Genomic DNA, 16,653 nt, shown 5'->3' with positions numbered 1-16,653 from the left:
GTCTAAGAATAAAAAATACAAGAGCATAATGCAGGCGGGGGGGGGGGGAATGCAGCTCCAGAACTAAACCTTGACCTTGGCAACAATGCTTAAGCAAAACCCCTGGTCTTTAGGCATCCTAAGGAGCAGAAGCTGCCATTGTAGCTGAAATCAGTCAGGTCCACCCTCCAGGTCAGGTGGTAATAGGCCAGAAAAAGCAGGGAGCAAGTCTGGCAGGACTCACAGCAAAATGGCCTCTTGTAGCTTCAGCAGCCACCTTTGCAGCTGAGGTTTGTATAGGACCCTGCCTTCCAAGGTCAGAAGGAAATAGGTCAAGCAAAAGAAGGTCTTGCAGGACTCAGAGCAAGAACTTACAAAAGATTTGCACAATGCAACCACATTTTTTAAAGTTAGTACATAAAACTAGAGGTAACATTATCAGGTTTGCTCAGGCAGCTTTTTCTGCCCCCCTTTTGGTCACAGCTCCCCCAGACATGATGTACTTTACTGCATGTCTGGAGGGGTCTTCCTCTCCTTCACACTCATATGAGACGACATAAGCACAATGAATACACACCTGCCTCCATAAAGTGTAAATTGCTGGGTTCTAAATAGCTCAGAAGCACTTTACTATTCATAAGAAGATGGCAAAATAATTTAACTCATCTGCCCAGGAGAACCCATCACAGTCCTGCATACATAACCTTCAAGGCTGTTGCTGTAATGCAAAGCCAGACAAAAAGCAACCCAAATGCATCATTGGAAGGCTATCAATATTCAAGCTAGTTCTGGCAACAGAGTTGTATCCTAAAACAAAATGCAGGCCTCTAAAATAAGAACAAGCTACATGGATGCTTTTGCTACTCAACAGTATTTGTCACAAACTAGAGACACCTGCCATTAAAGCTGATTTTGTATGGTTACCTACATAAGAAAGGAATTACTTCCAGGACCAAAGTTTAATTAAGTAACAGGCAACATGGTATTGTACAGGACCAAGTGAGTCAGAGACCTACCATGGGCTTTTCCCTTCTTATTTGAGCACTAGAGGGCTGGGGAGGTCTCGTACACCCCAGGTAGCGTGGTTGCTGACCTTGAGCCAGACATCTTGGAGAGTGAAGTCAAATGGGCCTTAGAAAGCACTGCTAATAACAAGGCCAGTGGAAGTGATGATATTCCAGCTGAACTGTTTAAAATTTTAAAAGATGATGCTGTTAAGGTGCTACACCCAATATGCCAGCAAGTTTGGAAAACTAAGCAATGGCCAGAGGATTGGAGAAGATCAGTCTACATCCCAATTCCAAAGAAGGGCAGTGCCAAAGAATGCTCCAACTACCGCACAATTGCGCTCATTTCACACGCTAGCAAGGTTATGCTTAAAATTCAACAAGGCAGGCTTAGGCAGTATGTGGACCGAGAACTCCCAGAAGTGCAAGCTGGATTTCGAAAGGGCAGAGGAACCAGAGACCAAATAGCAAACATGCGCTGGATTATGGAGAAAGCTAGAGAGTTCCAGAAAAACGTCTACGTCTGCTTCATTGACTATGCAAAAGCCTTTGACTGTGTCGACCACAGCAAACTATGGCAAGTTCTTAAAGAAATGGGAGTGCCTGATCACCTCATCTGTCTCCTGAGAAATCTCTATGTGGGACAAGAAGCTACAGTTAGAACTGGATATGGAACAACTGAGTGGTTCAAAATTGGGAAAGGAGTACGACAAGGTTGTATATTGTCTCCCTGCTTATTTAACTTATATGCAGAATTCATCATGCGAAAGGCTGGACTAGATGAATCCCAAGCCAGAATTAAGATTGCTGGAAGAAATATCAACAACCTCAGATATGCAGATGACACAACCTTGATGGCAGAAAGCGAGGAGGAATTAAAGAACCTTTTAATGAGGGTGAAAGAGGAGAGCGCAAAATATGGTCTGAAGCTCAACATCAAAAAAACCAAGATCATGGCCACTGGTCCCATCACCTCCTGGCAAATAGAAGGGGAAGAAATGGAGGCAGTGAGAGATTTTACTTTCTTGGGCTCCTTGATCACTGCAGATGGTGACAGCAGTCACGAAATTAAAAGACGCCTGCTTCTTGGGAGAAAAGCAATGACAAACCTAGACAGCATCTTAAAAAGCAGAGACATCACCTTGCCGACAAAGGTCCATATAGTTAAAGCTATGGTTTCCCCAGTAGTGGTGTATGGAAGTGAGAGCTGGACTATAAAGAAGGCTGATCGCCGAAGAATTGATGCTTTTGAATTATGGTGCTGGAGGAGACTCTTGAGAGTCCCATGGACTGCAAGAAGATCAAACCTATCCATTCTTAAGGAAATCAGCCCTGAGTGCTCACTGGAAGGACAGATCCTGAAGCTGAGGCTCCAATACTTTGGCCACCTCATGAGAAGAGAAGAATCCTTGGAAAAGACCCTGATGTTGAGAAAGATTGAGGGCACTAGGAGAAGGGGACGACAGAGGACAAGATGGTTGGACAGTGTTCTCGAAGCTACGAACATGAGTTTGACCAAACTGAGGGAGGCAGTGCAAGACAGGAGTGCCTGGCGTGCTATGGTCCATGGGGTCGCGAAGAGTCGGACACGACTAAACGACTAAACAACAACAACAGAGGGCTGGGGATCTACCGGCATCCACAGTAATAAAGCCTGCATCTCCAGTTCCCCTCTGCATCTCCCTCCCCAGCCTACACTTCGCAGAAAAGGAGTATATTGGCACACACTTCACAGAAGGTCAGATCACAACAAGCTGAAATGGGCACAGAAAGAAGTGAGGAATGCATGCGGTTCACTCACGGGACCATGCTGGGAGATTTCTGCCCTCTTTGGTTTCCCCCCAGAATGCAGATACCTCCTTCTTGTGCATGGGTACCACCATTTTGGCTACATAAGAATCATCACTCATGAACCAGTGAACAATGCTAATAGAGGGAAAGACAGCACAATATACCCACCATGTTCTCACTTGAGGATTAAGTAATCAAGTCACACTATGACCTTAAAGGCATTACAGCATATATTACTAAAGTACGCTTCTCTGCACCAACATTTCTGCCACCTAGTTATGTAGAAAAGAATTCAAGGGGAGCGGGGGACAAAGCATTTTAAAAGCTATTTTTTGTCTCACAAATTAACACCCCTTTTCCGGCACCAATGTGCCATGAAACCTTTACTGACTGGGATAAACTTCTGAGCAACTTTTCTAATGAGCCGCACACACAATTCATCACCTTTGCAACAATAACTCCATCCACTTAAGGCAAGCCTACTATCCCATGATCACAGGTACTATGCTGATCAAAGAACCCACTCCGTAATTCTTTCCGCAGGCAACGCATGGGGAAATGTAGCTTCCCGATTAAGGAGGACTCTGTGCTGTATCCTTACACTGGTCCTTAGAGCTTGGCAATTGCATCTTCCCCTACAGCGCAATCACCCTTGAATAAATGCATGTATTGTGATGCAAGGAGGCCAGCATCTACTTTAACAGATCATGTGATGTAAGAGGAGGGAAGACTCATCCTGAATACAACCACATAAACACGTATGTTTACTGTGCCATCACCCCAAATCAAGATTCCCCTAAGAGAGGGTGTCCCAGATAACACAAAAAGATCCTTTCACTCATGTCCTAGTTCTGCAATAAAGACCCACTTGGAGCAGCATAAATACATTCTGAACCACAATACATGCAAAAGCATCCAGCCTTTAAATAACATCTGGAAGCCCGCTCTCTCCTCATCTGGTCCATCCACTTCTCTGTTCTCTATGCCTTTGGAAACTTTTTAAGATACAGTATTACAGTATAACCAAATGTTGCATGATGGTTCCTCAGATCAAGGAGTGCAGGGTTTTTTTTTCTGTGTTTGGATACAGTTGTACATCATTTTGAATCAGGAAAGCTCACTAAACCTTTCAAAGCTGCAGTGATTTCTTTTCCCTCTTAGAATTCGCAAGCAACAATTGTCACTTACTGTACTGCTAGGCCATTATAAACCAAGGTGATCTAACATACTGTCACTATAACCCAAAGTGAGTAGCACCCTAGTATTGTAATACAAGTAGTACCTTGCTTCATTTCACCCACCTATGGAAAAGTTCAGTAACACAAGCACCTTTCTCCAGGGACTACCATTAAATGGACCCTTAGCACCACACTCTCAGTACGATACATATTGAGTTAAGATTTCATGCTGAACTCTTCTCTTTCTCTTAGACTGGTAAACCACGGACACACTGGTAAACCACGGACCTTGCTTTTTAAAAGGCAACCCTATTAATCATTTGGGTTTGTCTGACAAAGTAATTCCTTTCAAATGCTTTAGGAAGCATAATTTTCACTATCAGCATAGCCCAGGCATGTAATTCACATCCTGGCAACACAGTCATTGGACTGCAGCCACAGCTTCATATGCCTAGTTCCACTGGTGCAGCTTGACTTCCATTTCCTCTCCTCTCCCCTCCGCACATACCCACAAAGTCTGCTCTGGGGGGTCCCTCACCCCCCAGAGATGATTTTGAGGGTGCAAGGAGGGCTGAAGGGAACAGGAGAGGAGGAGGGAAGTTCCACTGCATGCACAGAAGCCTGCTTTATGAGCAGAGCTGAAGAATTGGATGCAACCCATTGAGTTCTAATTCTTTACTTTGTCCTATTTCTACCAGAAAATCCCTACTATGGTGGTGGTTGTTTTTAAAGCCTGACTATATCCCCAGATCATGGGTAGGCAACCTAAGGCCCAGGGGCCAAATCCGGCCAAATCGCCTTCTAAATAAAGCCCAGAGACAGTCCAAGAATCAGCGTGTTTTTACATGAGTAGAATGTGTCCTTTTTTTAAAAAAAAAAAGTATCTCTGGGTTATTTGTGGGGCCTGCCTGGTGTTTTTACATGAGTTTAAAACTAGCTGTTGCTGTGGGTCATCCCTGTGATTCCCCCCCCTGTCCCAATCCATGACATATCCTGCCCCTCCTCACTCCAACCCCCTCACTCATCCCTGTGTTTCGGTAGGATACCCTTCCCTCTGTTTTCCCGAGGAGTGTTGCCCCCTCCCCCCTGTATCTCCATACATTGGCCCCTGCGCACGCATCGTGAACATTTTTATATATTTAGATTAAAACATTTTGAAATAAGAACATGAGAAGCAGAAGTTATTATTGTTTAATTTTATTTTTGGAGTTGTCATTTATTTTGGTGGGTATTGTATGATTTGGGTGTTGTGTGTTTTGGGGTGGTTTTTTTTCTCTCTCTCTCTGTGTGTGTGTGTGTGTTGTTATTTGGATTTTCTAATTTGGAGTAGGTGACCCAGAGAACCCAGAAAACTACTTTAATAATCCCGACGGGGGGTGGGGTCAAATAGTGAAGACCCACAGCCCCGTAGCAATAGAAGGCAAGTTCTGAAACGCCCGAGCTGTTCGGTTCCATAAAAAACCCAGGAAGTGGCATGGGGAAGGTAGGAGATTGTAAATCGGGGGGAGGGGATTGGCCACTGCAAATATCCGAGGACTTGGGGGAGAGAGTGCATGGTTGTTGTTTTTTTTAAAGACGCAGAGGCTTGCAATCAGTGGCTGCCGGAGCCTCGCATGTGACACAACGCCCACTAAATGTTAAAGTAAAAAACCCTTGCCGTGCCCCCAAGTGTGTTGCTGTGGGTTATCTCCCCCCCCCCGGGCCTAGTGGGGGCCTGGCGGCCTGGCAGGAGTCTGGATGCTGTTGAAGTCTTCAGAGCTGGTGATGTCTAATTTGTGCGCCACTTTTTTGCGTTTAATCACTATTTAAGGTATGAAAGCTCTGCTTTTTTGGGGAAAAAATTAATGCCAGATCCCTCACTGATGGGCAAGGTACGCTTTGTCCTAATTTGATGCAATTTGGTTCAGCGGTTACAGAGAAAGGTTACGGAGAAATGCCTACATTTTTATACCGGTATATATAGATGCATCTCTGGGTTATTTGTGGGGCAGAAGAATTCGTTCATTTTTTATTTATTTTTAAAAATATAGTCCGGCCCCTCACAAGGTCTGAGGGACAGTGGACCGGCCCCCTGCTGAAAAAGTTTGCTGACCCCTGCTCCAGATGAACCACACCAACAGCACTTCATTCCAGTCCCTGCCACAAACACAAAAGAAACACTGAAGAAGTGTGCATGCACACAAAAGCTCATACCTATGGCAAACTTAGTTGGTCTCTAAGGTGCTACTGGAAGAATTTTTTCTTATTTTTTGTTTCGACTACGTCAGACCAACATGGCTACCTACCTGTAACAAAAACAACAGCACATCTGAGAAGAGCACCTAGAATGCCCCTTTCCCACAATGATGCTATGACAAGAAACCCATAGCTGCCCACTCTGCCTCATTGCATTTAGGCAAAGGAAGCTAACTAAATGCTATACACATGCTGATTTATCTTCATTTTACCCAGGCCAAAAAAAGCATCAATGCCTTTTTGGGTCATTTTACCAAATTTTCAAACCAACCTACTTTCCCACTCACCTGCTTCACAGGTTCTGAACCCATACACAATACAGTAATGAGAAACACTGGTTCATAGAATCTTGCCCAGCCACTGCCATGTGAAATCTTTAACCTATCCTCTTACCTCACAACTCACACTCAACTGTCCCCATCAGCGCAGAAAACTCCCTGCCAGATGAGATCAGGTAAAAGAACTCTCTCATCAATAAGAAACTCATTGTCTCACAGAATCCCCACCAGGCAAGAAAGGCTTCGGAAACTAGAAGATATGCGGTCCTCTCTTATTTCGGGCCAAAAAGGTGCCATAACTTTCTAATGTATTAGTAATTTGGGGCTAAATCCCTAAACCCCAGCTCCCCAGGGTGGATAAAAATTAAAAAAATTAATCAAATAATCTGATTTTTTAATATAAATTGGATTTTTAAAAATAAAATCCTTTTGGAGGAAAGATCCTTCTAAAGATAGTTTTCTATTTAAGTTACATTATAGTCCAAAGGCTACTCATCAGGAAATAAGGATTTGTTTTAAGTTTTTCATGTGTGCTAAAACTCAGTCTAAGTGGGTTTTTTTTAAAAAAGAATTGTTTAACCCCATCAGTTAACAAACATTAATATATATATATGTTCAGAGCTTTCTTCTGGGGGGATGCAGGGGTACACATACCCCTAAACATTTTAAGAATCTTTGTACTTTTGTCCATTTACTGTATTCCCCCCCCATTTGAAGTATAAAATGGTAATTTGCTTGAGTCAAAATGAGAGTACCCCGAAACATTTTTTAAAAGAAAAAAACACTGTATATGCTATAACATTATTGTTTTAGTTAAATAAATTGTTTAAATTGTTATTAAGGAAATGATTTATTTTCCTTCCAAAAAAGTACAGCAGAAAAGTTGTCCAAATATAAACAGTTAACTCATTAAACCTCACAGTAATTTCATAATTATCTGTCTGTGCATATCTAATAGTATAACCAAATCAGTAATTTTTGAATTAACTGTAAAAACTACTCTGAAACTTTATTATTCCAAAAATGAAACCTTCACCTGGTTTTAAGTATTAAGATTATACCAGCAAGAATGATTCTTTCTGTAAAAAAAATATGATTTAAATCAAGTCTTACTGACTAGTGATTTAAAAAGATTTGATTTAAATCAAATCCACCCTGCAGCTCCCCACTATGCATCTGAATGTGCATGCACACAAATGCACACACTTCTATTAGCAAGAAACAAGAGCAAAGCTATGCAGCAATGGTAACGAAATTATTGTGGCATAGCTTTTGTAATCTATGAAAGTTTATGTGCCATAATAAATATGTCCATCTTAAAGATGGCACTTTACCCTTAGCCTGCAGCAGCACACACAGTTAATCCTGTGGAAGTTGTCTTTGCAAAATTGTTACCTTCTGCCCTCACCAGTGAGACCAAATGCCATGGTTTCACTGCTACTATGACAGCGACGATACAAACAGACACAGACCAACCACTGCTTGCCTCTTTTCCACACTTCCTTTAAAAATGTGTAGGAGCTGGCAGACCTTTCAGTAAGACTTCCCCCAGCTTAGAAACTCAGGCCCACAGATCTTGCTTCCATCCTTGTCTTCTTTGTACACTCCTCCACATGATCTTACAAGGCCACCTGGGAGAGGAGAGCTCCTGCAAGACCACACACCTCTGCCTTTGTTCATCAAGCTGCTCAGGGAACCCAGGCAGGATTTTCTTTGTGACATTAACAGTGCAAACCTATGCACATTCAGTGGGACTTATTGCCCAGTAAGTGGGTACAAGACTGGAATCTTAGTGTTACAGCCAAGCTTCACGTTCAAATATTTGTTGTTGCTATTGTCACAATCCTCACTGGTCTATCTGGAAAAAGCTCAGTGCTAGTTTTCTCACTGCAGGAGGCAGTGGAAGACAGGAGTGCCTGGCGTGCTCTGGTCCATGGGGTCACGAAGAGTCAGACATGACTGAACGACTAAACAACAACAACAGTTTTCTCCTGATATCTCCCCTATGACATCTCTTCCCACACCACCATGAAAATCCCCAAGCCACAATTGCCACCAACTTAAGGACTAGAGCAGTATGTTGGCTAAACATCTCAGCCATTGGAAAGTCCACAGACCAAGTCTCACCACAGCAAAGGAATGCCTGCATGCATGAAAGCAGCTTTTCTCTCTCTGCCACTATCTCTCGTCTGCAATGTGACAGGAATAATACTGGCCTACTCAGGGTTGCTATAAGAATTACTGAGATAACATAAATGAGGCACTTTGAGCAGTCCAGATGAGTTATGTTATTAAAGCAATTCCTTAATATATACTTTAAATCAACTCTCTTCTCACAGTTTCCACACCTTTTAACCATTACTCTGGAATGCTTTCTATAAATGCTTAGTGCCATCTATGACCAGAAAAACTCTGGTTCAGTTTTTCTGGTCATAGATGACACTAAGCATTTATAGAAAGCATTCGAAGCACATGGCTGCTAAGTTTTCCCTTTTCTCACGAGGAAGCCTATTCAGCATAAGGGAATTTCCCTTAAAAAAAGGGAGAACTTGGCAGCTATGTTTGAAGCACCTACTTGACATTGCCTTGCAATCTTTGTTCTGTAATTACCCTGCAAGATGAGGTGAGGATTAGCCCCATGTTGTTTAAGAGAGGGAGGATGAGAGCTAAGGTCACCAGACAAGTTCATGGGAGGGGCGAGATCTGAACCAGGACATTTCCTGGTCTTCTGCACAAACAGCCAAGGCATCAGCACTTACTTTCAACATGTATTTTGAATCCAATTTTCAGATGCACTCCTTCCCAAGTCATTTTAAAATCATACTAGAAACCCAAAGGATGCATTCTCCTACTTTTTCTTTTCCTATCTCTGGCAACCTACAGCAGGGATGGCTTTTCTGGGCCTGAGGGCCACATTCACCCTTGGCCAACCTTCCGGGGGCCGAATGCCAGTGTTGGGTGTAACCACCCACTCTCCTGCAGGTACACCTGCAAAACATACACACCTACCAGTACAAGCACAAAGCAGCACCACACCCCTCCCTCAACTGTTCTGAAGGAAGGGGCTTATCAGACTTATTCCTCACTCCTAAAATGATCGGTCCAATGACTAAGGGGGAGGACACAGGGCTGAGCACAGAGAATTCAAACCACCCAGTGCCATCATTATTTCTTAAATTTATTTTTGCACCCACTGCCGAAATCAGTGGTGTCTAGGGGGAAGTCAAGAAAATAAAATGTGGTTAGGGAGCCACATCAGCCCCTTGCCCAGGACAAGGGTTAGTCAATCCTGGCCTAAATTCCTGAAATTTAGACACCAGAGAGCAGAACTTAGGACACTCACCCCTTACCCCCCTCTCTATATGTATTGCACAGCTCCTTGCCCCCTAGCAATTTGCAACATGGGGGGAACCCTCACACCCACCCAAACTGTTCTCTGTTTTTAGCAGCCCATCAGGGGTCATGTCAGGATATAAGTAATTATACAACCCTCAACACATGCCTAATGCTTTTTTTGTCATTATGTATTTTCCCAGCTATGAGCTCACCAGCACTTACAAAAGAACTCGCTGTTTATCCAACAACAAATATGCATATTTGGAGAAGGGGAACACCCACAATAGTACGTATATGCCCGAGGCTCATTATTTCAACCAGTCGAATAAAAGTATCATTTGCTTCTATACGTAGACCGAGTCACTGGATGACTTGACCAAGCACGTAGACAAGAGGCGCGTTCACCCAGAAACAAATCCAACCTGCAGTTGCTCCCAGGTGTGTGTAGGACTGCGGGTGAAATCTTATGCAGAATTTAACAGGATTTGTGGAACGTACTGTCAAAGCGGGTTAGCGCCACCAGGCCATGAGAGGCGCAGCATTTGCACACGCCTCCCCGCCCGCCCCGCCCCACCCCTTACCCTCACACCAACCCTGTGAGGTAGGTCAGGCCGAGACTGCCCCCGGGGTTGTGTCCAGCGTCCCAGCCGAAGAGACCCCGACCCCCTCCTCCCCGCCTTTCCCCCCCCCGGGCTCCCCTCGCGCCCCCTCACCCACCGGAAGCGGCCCCCGCAGTGCTGGCACTGGTCGCCGACCCATCCCGGCGGGCACTCGCACTGGCCGGTGCTGGGCTGGCAGCGCCCTCCGTTGGCGCACGGCTTGTCGCACTCCTTCGCCTCGGCGGCCGCTCCGACTCCGGCTCCAATCCCGGCTCCGGTCGTCGCCGCCGGACCCAGCAGGAGGAGCAGGACGGCGGCCAGCCAGGCTGGGGCGAAGGCGAGGAGGCCGCGCCGCCTGCGGCCCCGCCGCTCCATCGCCTGAGGGGAAAGGGAATGAGGAGAACGAAGCCCGGGGAGGGGGCGGGCAGCAGCAGCAGCGGAGAGACGCTCCTCCGAGAAGCTTCGCGCGGGCGGACGGTGGCCGGCGAGGGCTGCGGTGGCTGCTGCTGCGGAGCGGCCTCCTCCTCCTCCCTGGAGCGACGGAAGCCCGCGAGGATCAACCTTAGCGCGTCGGCGGCCGGCCTTGCGCTCGCTCTCCTCCTCACACAACCGTTCTGAGGAGGAGGGGGAAGAGGCGACAGAGCGTCGCGCGCGCCCCCTCCCGCCGGTGTCCGCTCCCGATGACGTCGGCGCCGAGCGGAGCCCCTGATGAGAGGGGAGAGCGAGGGACGGGAAAGTAGAGATCATAGAAGGCGCGGTGCTAGAGCGCCGCGCGCGAGCGCTTCTCTGTCATAGAGAGGCGGGCGGATGGTATCCAGGCAACCGCCTAAGCGGGGAGAGGGGTGGGGCTTCGGGCTGGACACAGGTAGGCAGTGCCGAATTTGATGGAGAGCAGGCTCGCCCAATCAGGTAGCCGGCAGGTACTTTTCGGACTACATCTCCCATCAGCCCCTTCCAGACGGGGAGGAGGCTGCTCTCCGTCACCGCCCACCTGAAGTCCGAGGCCCCGCCTTCTTGCCCTGCAGCGCCTCCTCCTCTCTCCGCTGTCCTTTTAAGTGGCTGTCGCGGGAGGCAGAAGTTCAACAGGTGAAGCCACCCTTCCTCGCCCACCTGCAGCAGGTCTTGCAGCACCTAAAAAGGCTCAACGAATGTTATGATGGCATCAATGCTGTTGCACTCCGGCCCTTCTTCTGGGCTTTGCATCAGCACCGGATTGGCCTCTGCAAGAACAGAGTGCAGGATGAGAGAGGCTCCCTTGGGCCTGATGGGCTCTCTTCAAATAATAATAATAATAATAATAATAATAATAATAATAATAATATTTTAAATTGGGTTTTTTAAGAACGAGTAAATACATATCAGGGAAAGCTATTTGCTCAATAATGTAGATTAAATGTCACTTAGCAAACAAGCATACACAGAACAAGTGAACAAACAAACTAATTGTGGGGAGCGGGGACCTAAATTAAACTCAAACAACTGAAACAGTGTTTTGGTCTGGCTGGAATGTGACTTTGAACTCTGATAATGCTTCTTGGGGAGGGGTGGGCGAGGGGGTGTTAGTATACAAAGGTAGCCTAATATTTGCATTAGTTGCTCCATCCATTTGGCCTCTGGTACCACCCACCTCTGGCCTATGCCCGCTCCAAGGCTGCCTTGAAGCAAAGGCAGACTGAAAAAGGCTTCGCACACAGGTTCTGTAGCAAACACGCATGGATGATACTTATATGCACGGTTGGCATTATCATCATGCAGGATTTTAATCTTTCTGGTGTGCAGTGTGGCTCGGGTCCACGTTGGCCATCGCTGTTCTTTTAAAAAAAAATAAAATAAAAAAGAGCAACTTCGCCTACCTGCCACCTCCCATTCTGGAAGCGCTGTCATGATCTGGCCGACTCCATCTGTGTGCTGGCATCTTCCTTCCTAGCCTGTGTGCTATTTCAGCTCCCAGGGCCTGGATTTGCCAGCAATTCTCACAGATAATTGTTTTCTCTCAGCACCACCTGCTCCCTTCCTATCCCCAGCGCAGGTGATGGCTGAGCAAAAGGATCAAGTAAAACCTGACACGCTGTTGGGATAATTCCAACCAAACCATTTCACCTATATGGGTGATTTCGGAATTATTCCAGTATAAAAGGACAAGATTCAACCAGGGCAACGTTCGCTTGCTTATCCCGTTGCCAAGGCATCTGTTCAAATTCCCAGCAGCCCAGATTGAGCCAAATAAAACCTGGCATGCTGGATGAAATTCTGTTTTGGATCACATATGCGATGGATACACCTGTGTCTGCCCTATAACTATTCTTACAGAACCCACATAAATCACAGCTATACATAACAGAGGAGGAGGCAGATTAAAGTTTGATTAGGCCTGGATATTGCAAAGAATTAGATCAGATGGGGTGGAGGGGTGTTCTTTCTAGATATTGGATTTATTAAATCGTTGTATCCCACCCCCAGCAAAAGACAGTTCTGATGTAAACTTTTTGTGTTAATCAATTTTGGGGGGGGGGGAGGGCTGCCATTGCAATATGAAAGCACGGTAGCTGCATTCTGATATTGAACTGGGAGGTAGCAGTCCCTATTTTCCAGGGACAGCCCCAGATTTACAGAAGCCTTCCCAGTTTCTGGTTTGATCTTAGAATGTCCCTATTTTCGCTGGAGAAATGTTGGAGGGTTATGCAACCCCCAAGCCAAGGAGATAACTACCCAACCTTTAGAAGACACCTGAAAGCAGACCTGTATAGATAAGTTTTTTAAACTTTAATGTTTTATTATGTTTTTATATGTGTTGGAAGCCGCCCAAAGTTGCTGGGGCAACCCAGTCAGATGGGTGGATAATAATAATAATAATAATAATAATAATAAATTGAATAGGACGTCCCTGTTTTCATCAGAGAAATGTTGGAGGGCATGAGGTATAGTTACCTCAAGCCTCAGTGCTGAAGGTGGCCTTCCAATTCTCTCTCTCTGGAATCTTTTGCAGATTAAGGTTTAACTAGCAGACCAATCAACCAAACCTTTACAGATTAAAATTGGCCCAATTAATCCATACAAAGAGGTTCAGCTCTTTTTCTCCAAGGAAGTCTGGAAGGAGTCACTCTGCTTCTTCCCCTCTGACTGCGCAACCCTTTTTTAAAAAACAGCTCCACCGTCGTTCTTGTGCTGCAACCGAGACATGGAGAGAACGAAGGCAACTCGGGTGGTGGGGAGAGAAATTATTTACTGAATTTTGAATTAAACCCAAGAGAATTATTATACCAAGAAGAAGAAGAAACAACTTGACCGCCCCCTGGCCCCTTTTACATTACATTATAATGAGGCAGGCATCTCTGCACAACAGAGACCCAAGGGCTTTGTTTGTATAGAAATAACCTGTTCTCCAGGGAAGCCAATTCTGTAGTATTGCCAAACAACTGCAAGGAGCCTTGCATTGGGGGGGGGGCGCAGATGAGATGCTTTAAGAATCTGCACACAGGTCTTTTGGAGGAGAGTGTATGGCATGTTGAAGCTGCTTTACTACTCTTCTGACGTTTCACATGCCACACATTTCAGAGGGAACTAGTGCTCCCCTGCAGGATGGATTCAGGCCCCTGGCACTCAAGTAAATCAAGAGAAACAGAAGTTCCTGGGCGGCTCGTTCCAGCTGAAGGAACCAACAAAAAATAGTCCAACTGAGGAAGCAAAACAGGAAGCCACTTTGAGATGGGTTCCAAGAAGGCACATGCTTGGTCTCGTGGACTGTTTAGATGCAGATAAATGGTGGGAGGCAGCAGCTGGGGAACCCCCGAGGGGAGAAGGCTCAGGACCCAGGGAGTGCTGGTCAGAGGAAGAAGACTGGGAAGAGGGGGTGTCGGAAGCTGACGAGGTAACAGGGCTTAGTGAGCGGGGAGAGTCTGTGGCAGAGAGAAGTCCAGAATCAGAGGCAGGAGAAGAAGCAGGAGAAGAAGGAGGCCAAGAGGGTTAAGGCTGGTGAAGAGGAACAGGTGTCTCCCGCTCCTGCTGCGGCAGGCTCCCCTCCCCACTTGTCTTCCAGAACCAGAAGAGGTGGAGGAGAAGTTGACTTCACACTTTTTTCTCCAAGGTGTCCCCCAAGGATGTTCGGCAAAATATCAAGTGAATAATGGAAACCCCAGAGCCAAGAGTTTCTCCACACGGGGGGGGGGGGGAGAAAAACACCTGAAATAATTTATTTTGCAGACTTCCAGGGAAGAAAAAGCAGGAAATGGCCATATGTAAACCAGCCTGTGGCAATGTGCTCTTTGCCTCCACAAAATTGTTGTTGCGCAGAAGGGACTTTGACTTGGCTCTGGGGGAAATCCAAACCACACCCTCCCCGAGAGTTTACACATGAAAACAGGGGTGCCCCCCCCCCGCCGGTCATACCTCTGTTTTCCACACAGAGGAGCACACATGACTCTGCTCCCCTTCTGGCATTGCTGAAAGCTCCTCTGTCCGATGCGTTGCTGTGTAACGGGCACGGATCTGAAAGTAAAGAGGCTGTTTGTTCGGTTAAAGATATACCAGAAGAAGAAGAAGAAGAAACATAATTATCCCATTGTATGCTATTGAAAGTTCAAAGTTAAACTTACCCAGCTGAAGTGTGTGAAACACAAAATGCACACAACACAGCACATTAGCATTCACGAGTTCACACACACACACTTTCTGATGGCAGAAAGTGAGGAGGAATTAAAGAACCTTTTAACAAGGGTGTTATGTACTGAGCTGAATCCTAGAACAATAGGATTCAGAATCAGCGGGAGCTACCCAATCCAACTCCAGGTGGAAGTGAATCCGCAACCTGATTGGTCTGCTGGAGCAGCCAATCAGGCGGCTGGCAAGAGTGAATCTGCTACCTGATTGGCCTGTAGGAGCAGCCAATCAGGCTGCAGGCAGAAGTCAATCCATAATATAATTGGCCCACAGGTGTAGCCCTGAAGTAGCCAATCACGCAAGGCCCATTGTGTAAATAATGTATATAAGCAGATGGTTTGGGGAAAAGAGCCATTCGTCTTCTCTTCTCCTCCTTGATGACTATGAGCTGAATAAAGAGCATGAAATTCACTCTTGACTCCGAGTATATTTCACTGGCGACGAAGGTGGGATCCTGCTGAGCTGACCGCCACCACGCACTGCACCGCAGCACCGCCACCTGCTGCACCGCTGCATCGCACCGTGCATCCAGGCTTCAGCTCCAGGACCCAAGGAACCCAGAATGGCAACCGACAGCAGCTTCTCGCCATTCAAACCAGCATCAGGAGACTGGGAAGGGTACGCCGCCCGTTTCAACTTCCTCCTGCAAGCGAAAGAAGTCACCAACGATGCCATGAAGAGGGCGACATTCTTCAGCGTCTGTGGAGAGGAGACGTTTGAAATCGCCCGGGCTCTCCTTGCACCTTGAGATGTCGCTACCGTCTCTTACAAAACAATAATGGAACGGCTGAAGGAGCACTTCTCACCACAGCCCTCGGTGGTAGCTTGCCGAAATGCCTTCTACGCAAAGCGGCAAGCCCCGGGGGAAACCATAACTGGGTTTGGGACCTCCCTCCGCCAAGCCGCCCGGTTATGCAACTTCTCAGAATTGGAGAACATGCTTCGTGACCGCCTCGTCGGTGGCCTGAGGGACGAGATGTTGCAACGACGCCTCTACGCCAAAAAAGACCTCACGTTCCAGATTGCTCTGGAGGAAGCCCTGGCAACCGAAGCCGCCGAGAGGTCAACGCAAGAGGCATGACCGGCCCCGCCATCCCAACCGAGGGTCTACCACGAAGACCTCACCGACGAATCCGAATCTGACAGGGAGGAAGTACACCGAGTACAGCGGCGCACTCAAGCAGCACACACACCACAGCAGCCTCGACGAGAAGGAGGAAACTGTGCAAGCTGCGGGGAGAACCACGAGAGGAGGACCTGTCGTTTCCGCAACGCAGAGTGCAGGCAGTGCAGAAAATTGGGACACATCGCCCGGGTGTGTCGGGCTCGACTCACCCGTCGACAAGCATCAGATGACCGACCCAGGAGCCCCAGGTCACACGGCACCATGCACCAAGGCAACTCGACGGAGATCACGGACTACCAGGTATTCCAGTTGCCCCATCCCAGCACAGAGAAAATTTATATAGAGGTACAGATAGAGGGAGCCCCATGCCGCATGGAGCTGGACACGGGTTCAACTCTATCCATAATCTCGGCCCGAACATTAAGGGAACTGTGCCCTAATGGGGGTCCCAAACTAAGGCCGGCCCCA

General features: G+C 46.9%; 1 protein-coding gene across 2 annotated transcripts in view; it reads right to left on the bottom strand.

Moving 5' to 3' along the window:
- The window catches only part of ATRN (attractin), a 153,275-nt gene extending 142,084 nt beyond the window's left edge, over positions 1–11,191 (bottom strand). For both annotated transcript variants that reach the window (XM_035101162.3, XM_088661154.1), the window contains exon 1: positions 10,522–11,191. In XM_035101162.3, the coding sequence (XP_034957053.3) occupies positions 10,522–11,150 (629 nt within the window). In that variant the 5' untranslated portion in view covers positions 11,151–11,191. The remainder of the gene's footprint in view (positions 1–10,521) is intronic.
- Positions 11,192–16,653: the final 5,462 nt, after the last annotated feature.

Source organism: Zootoca vivipara, chromosome Z1 (assembly GCF_965207765.1).
Source record: "Zootoca vivipara chromosome Z1, rZooViv2.hap1.1, whole genome shotgun sequence".
Lineage (NCBI taxonomy): Eukaryota > Metazoa > Chordata > Lepidosauria > Squamata > Lacertidae > Zootoca > Zootoca vivipara.
Note: the sequence above shows the minus strand (reverse complement) of the source record. Positions and strands in the feature narration are given on the sequence as shown.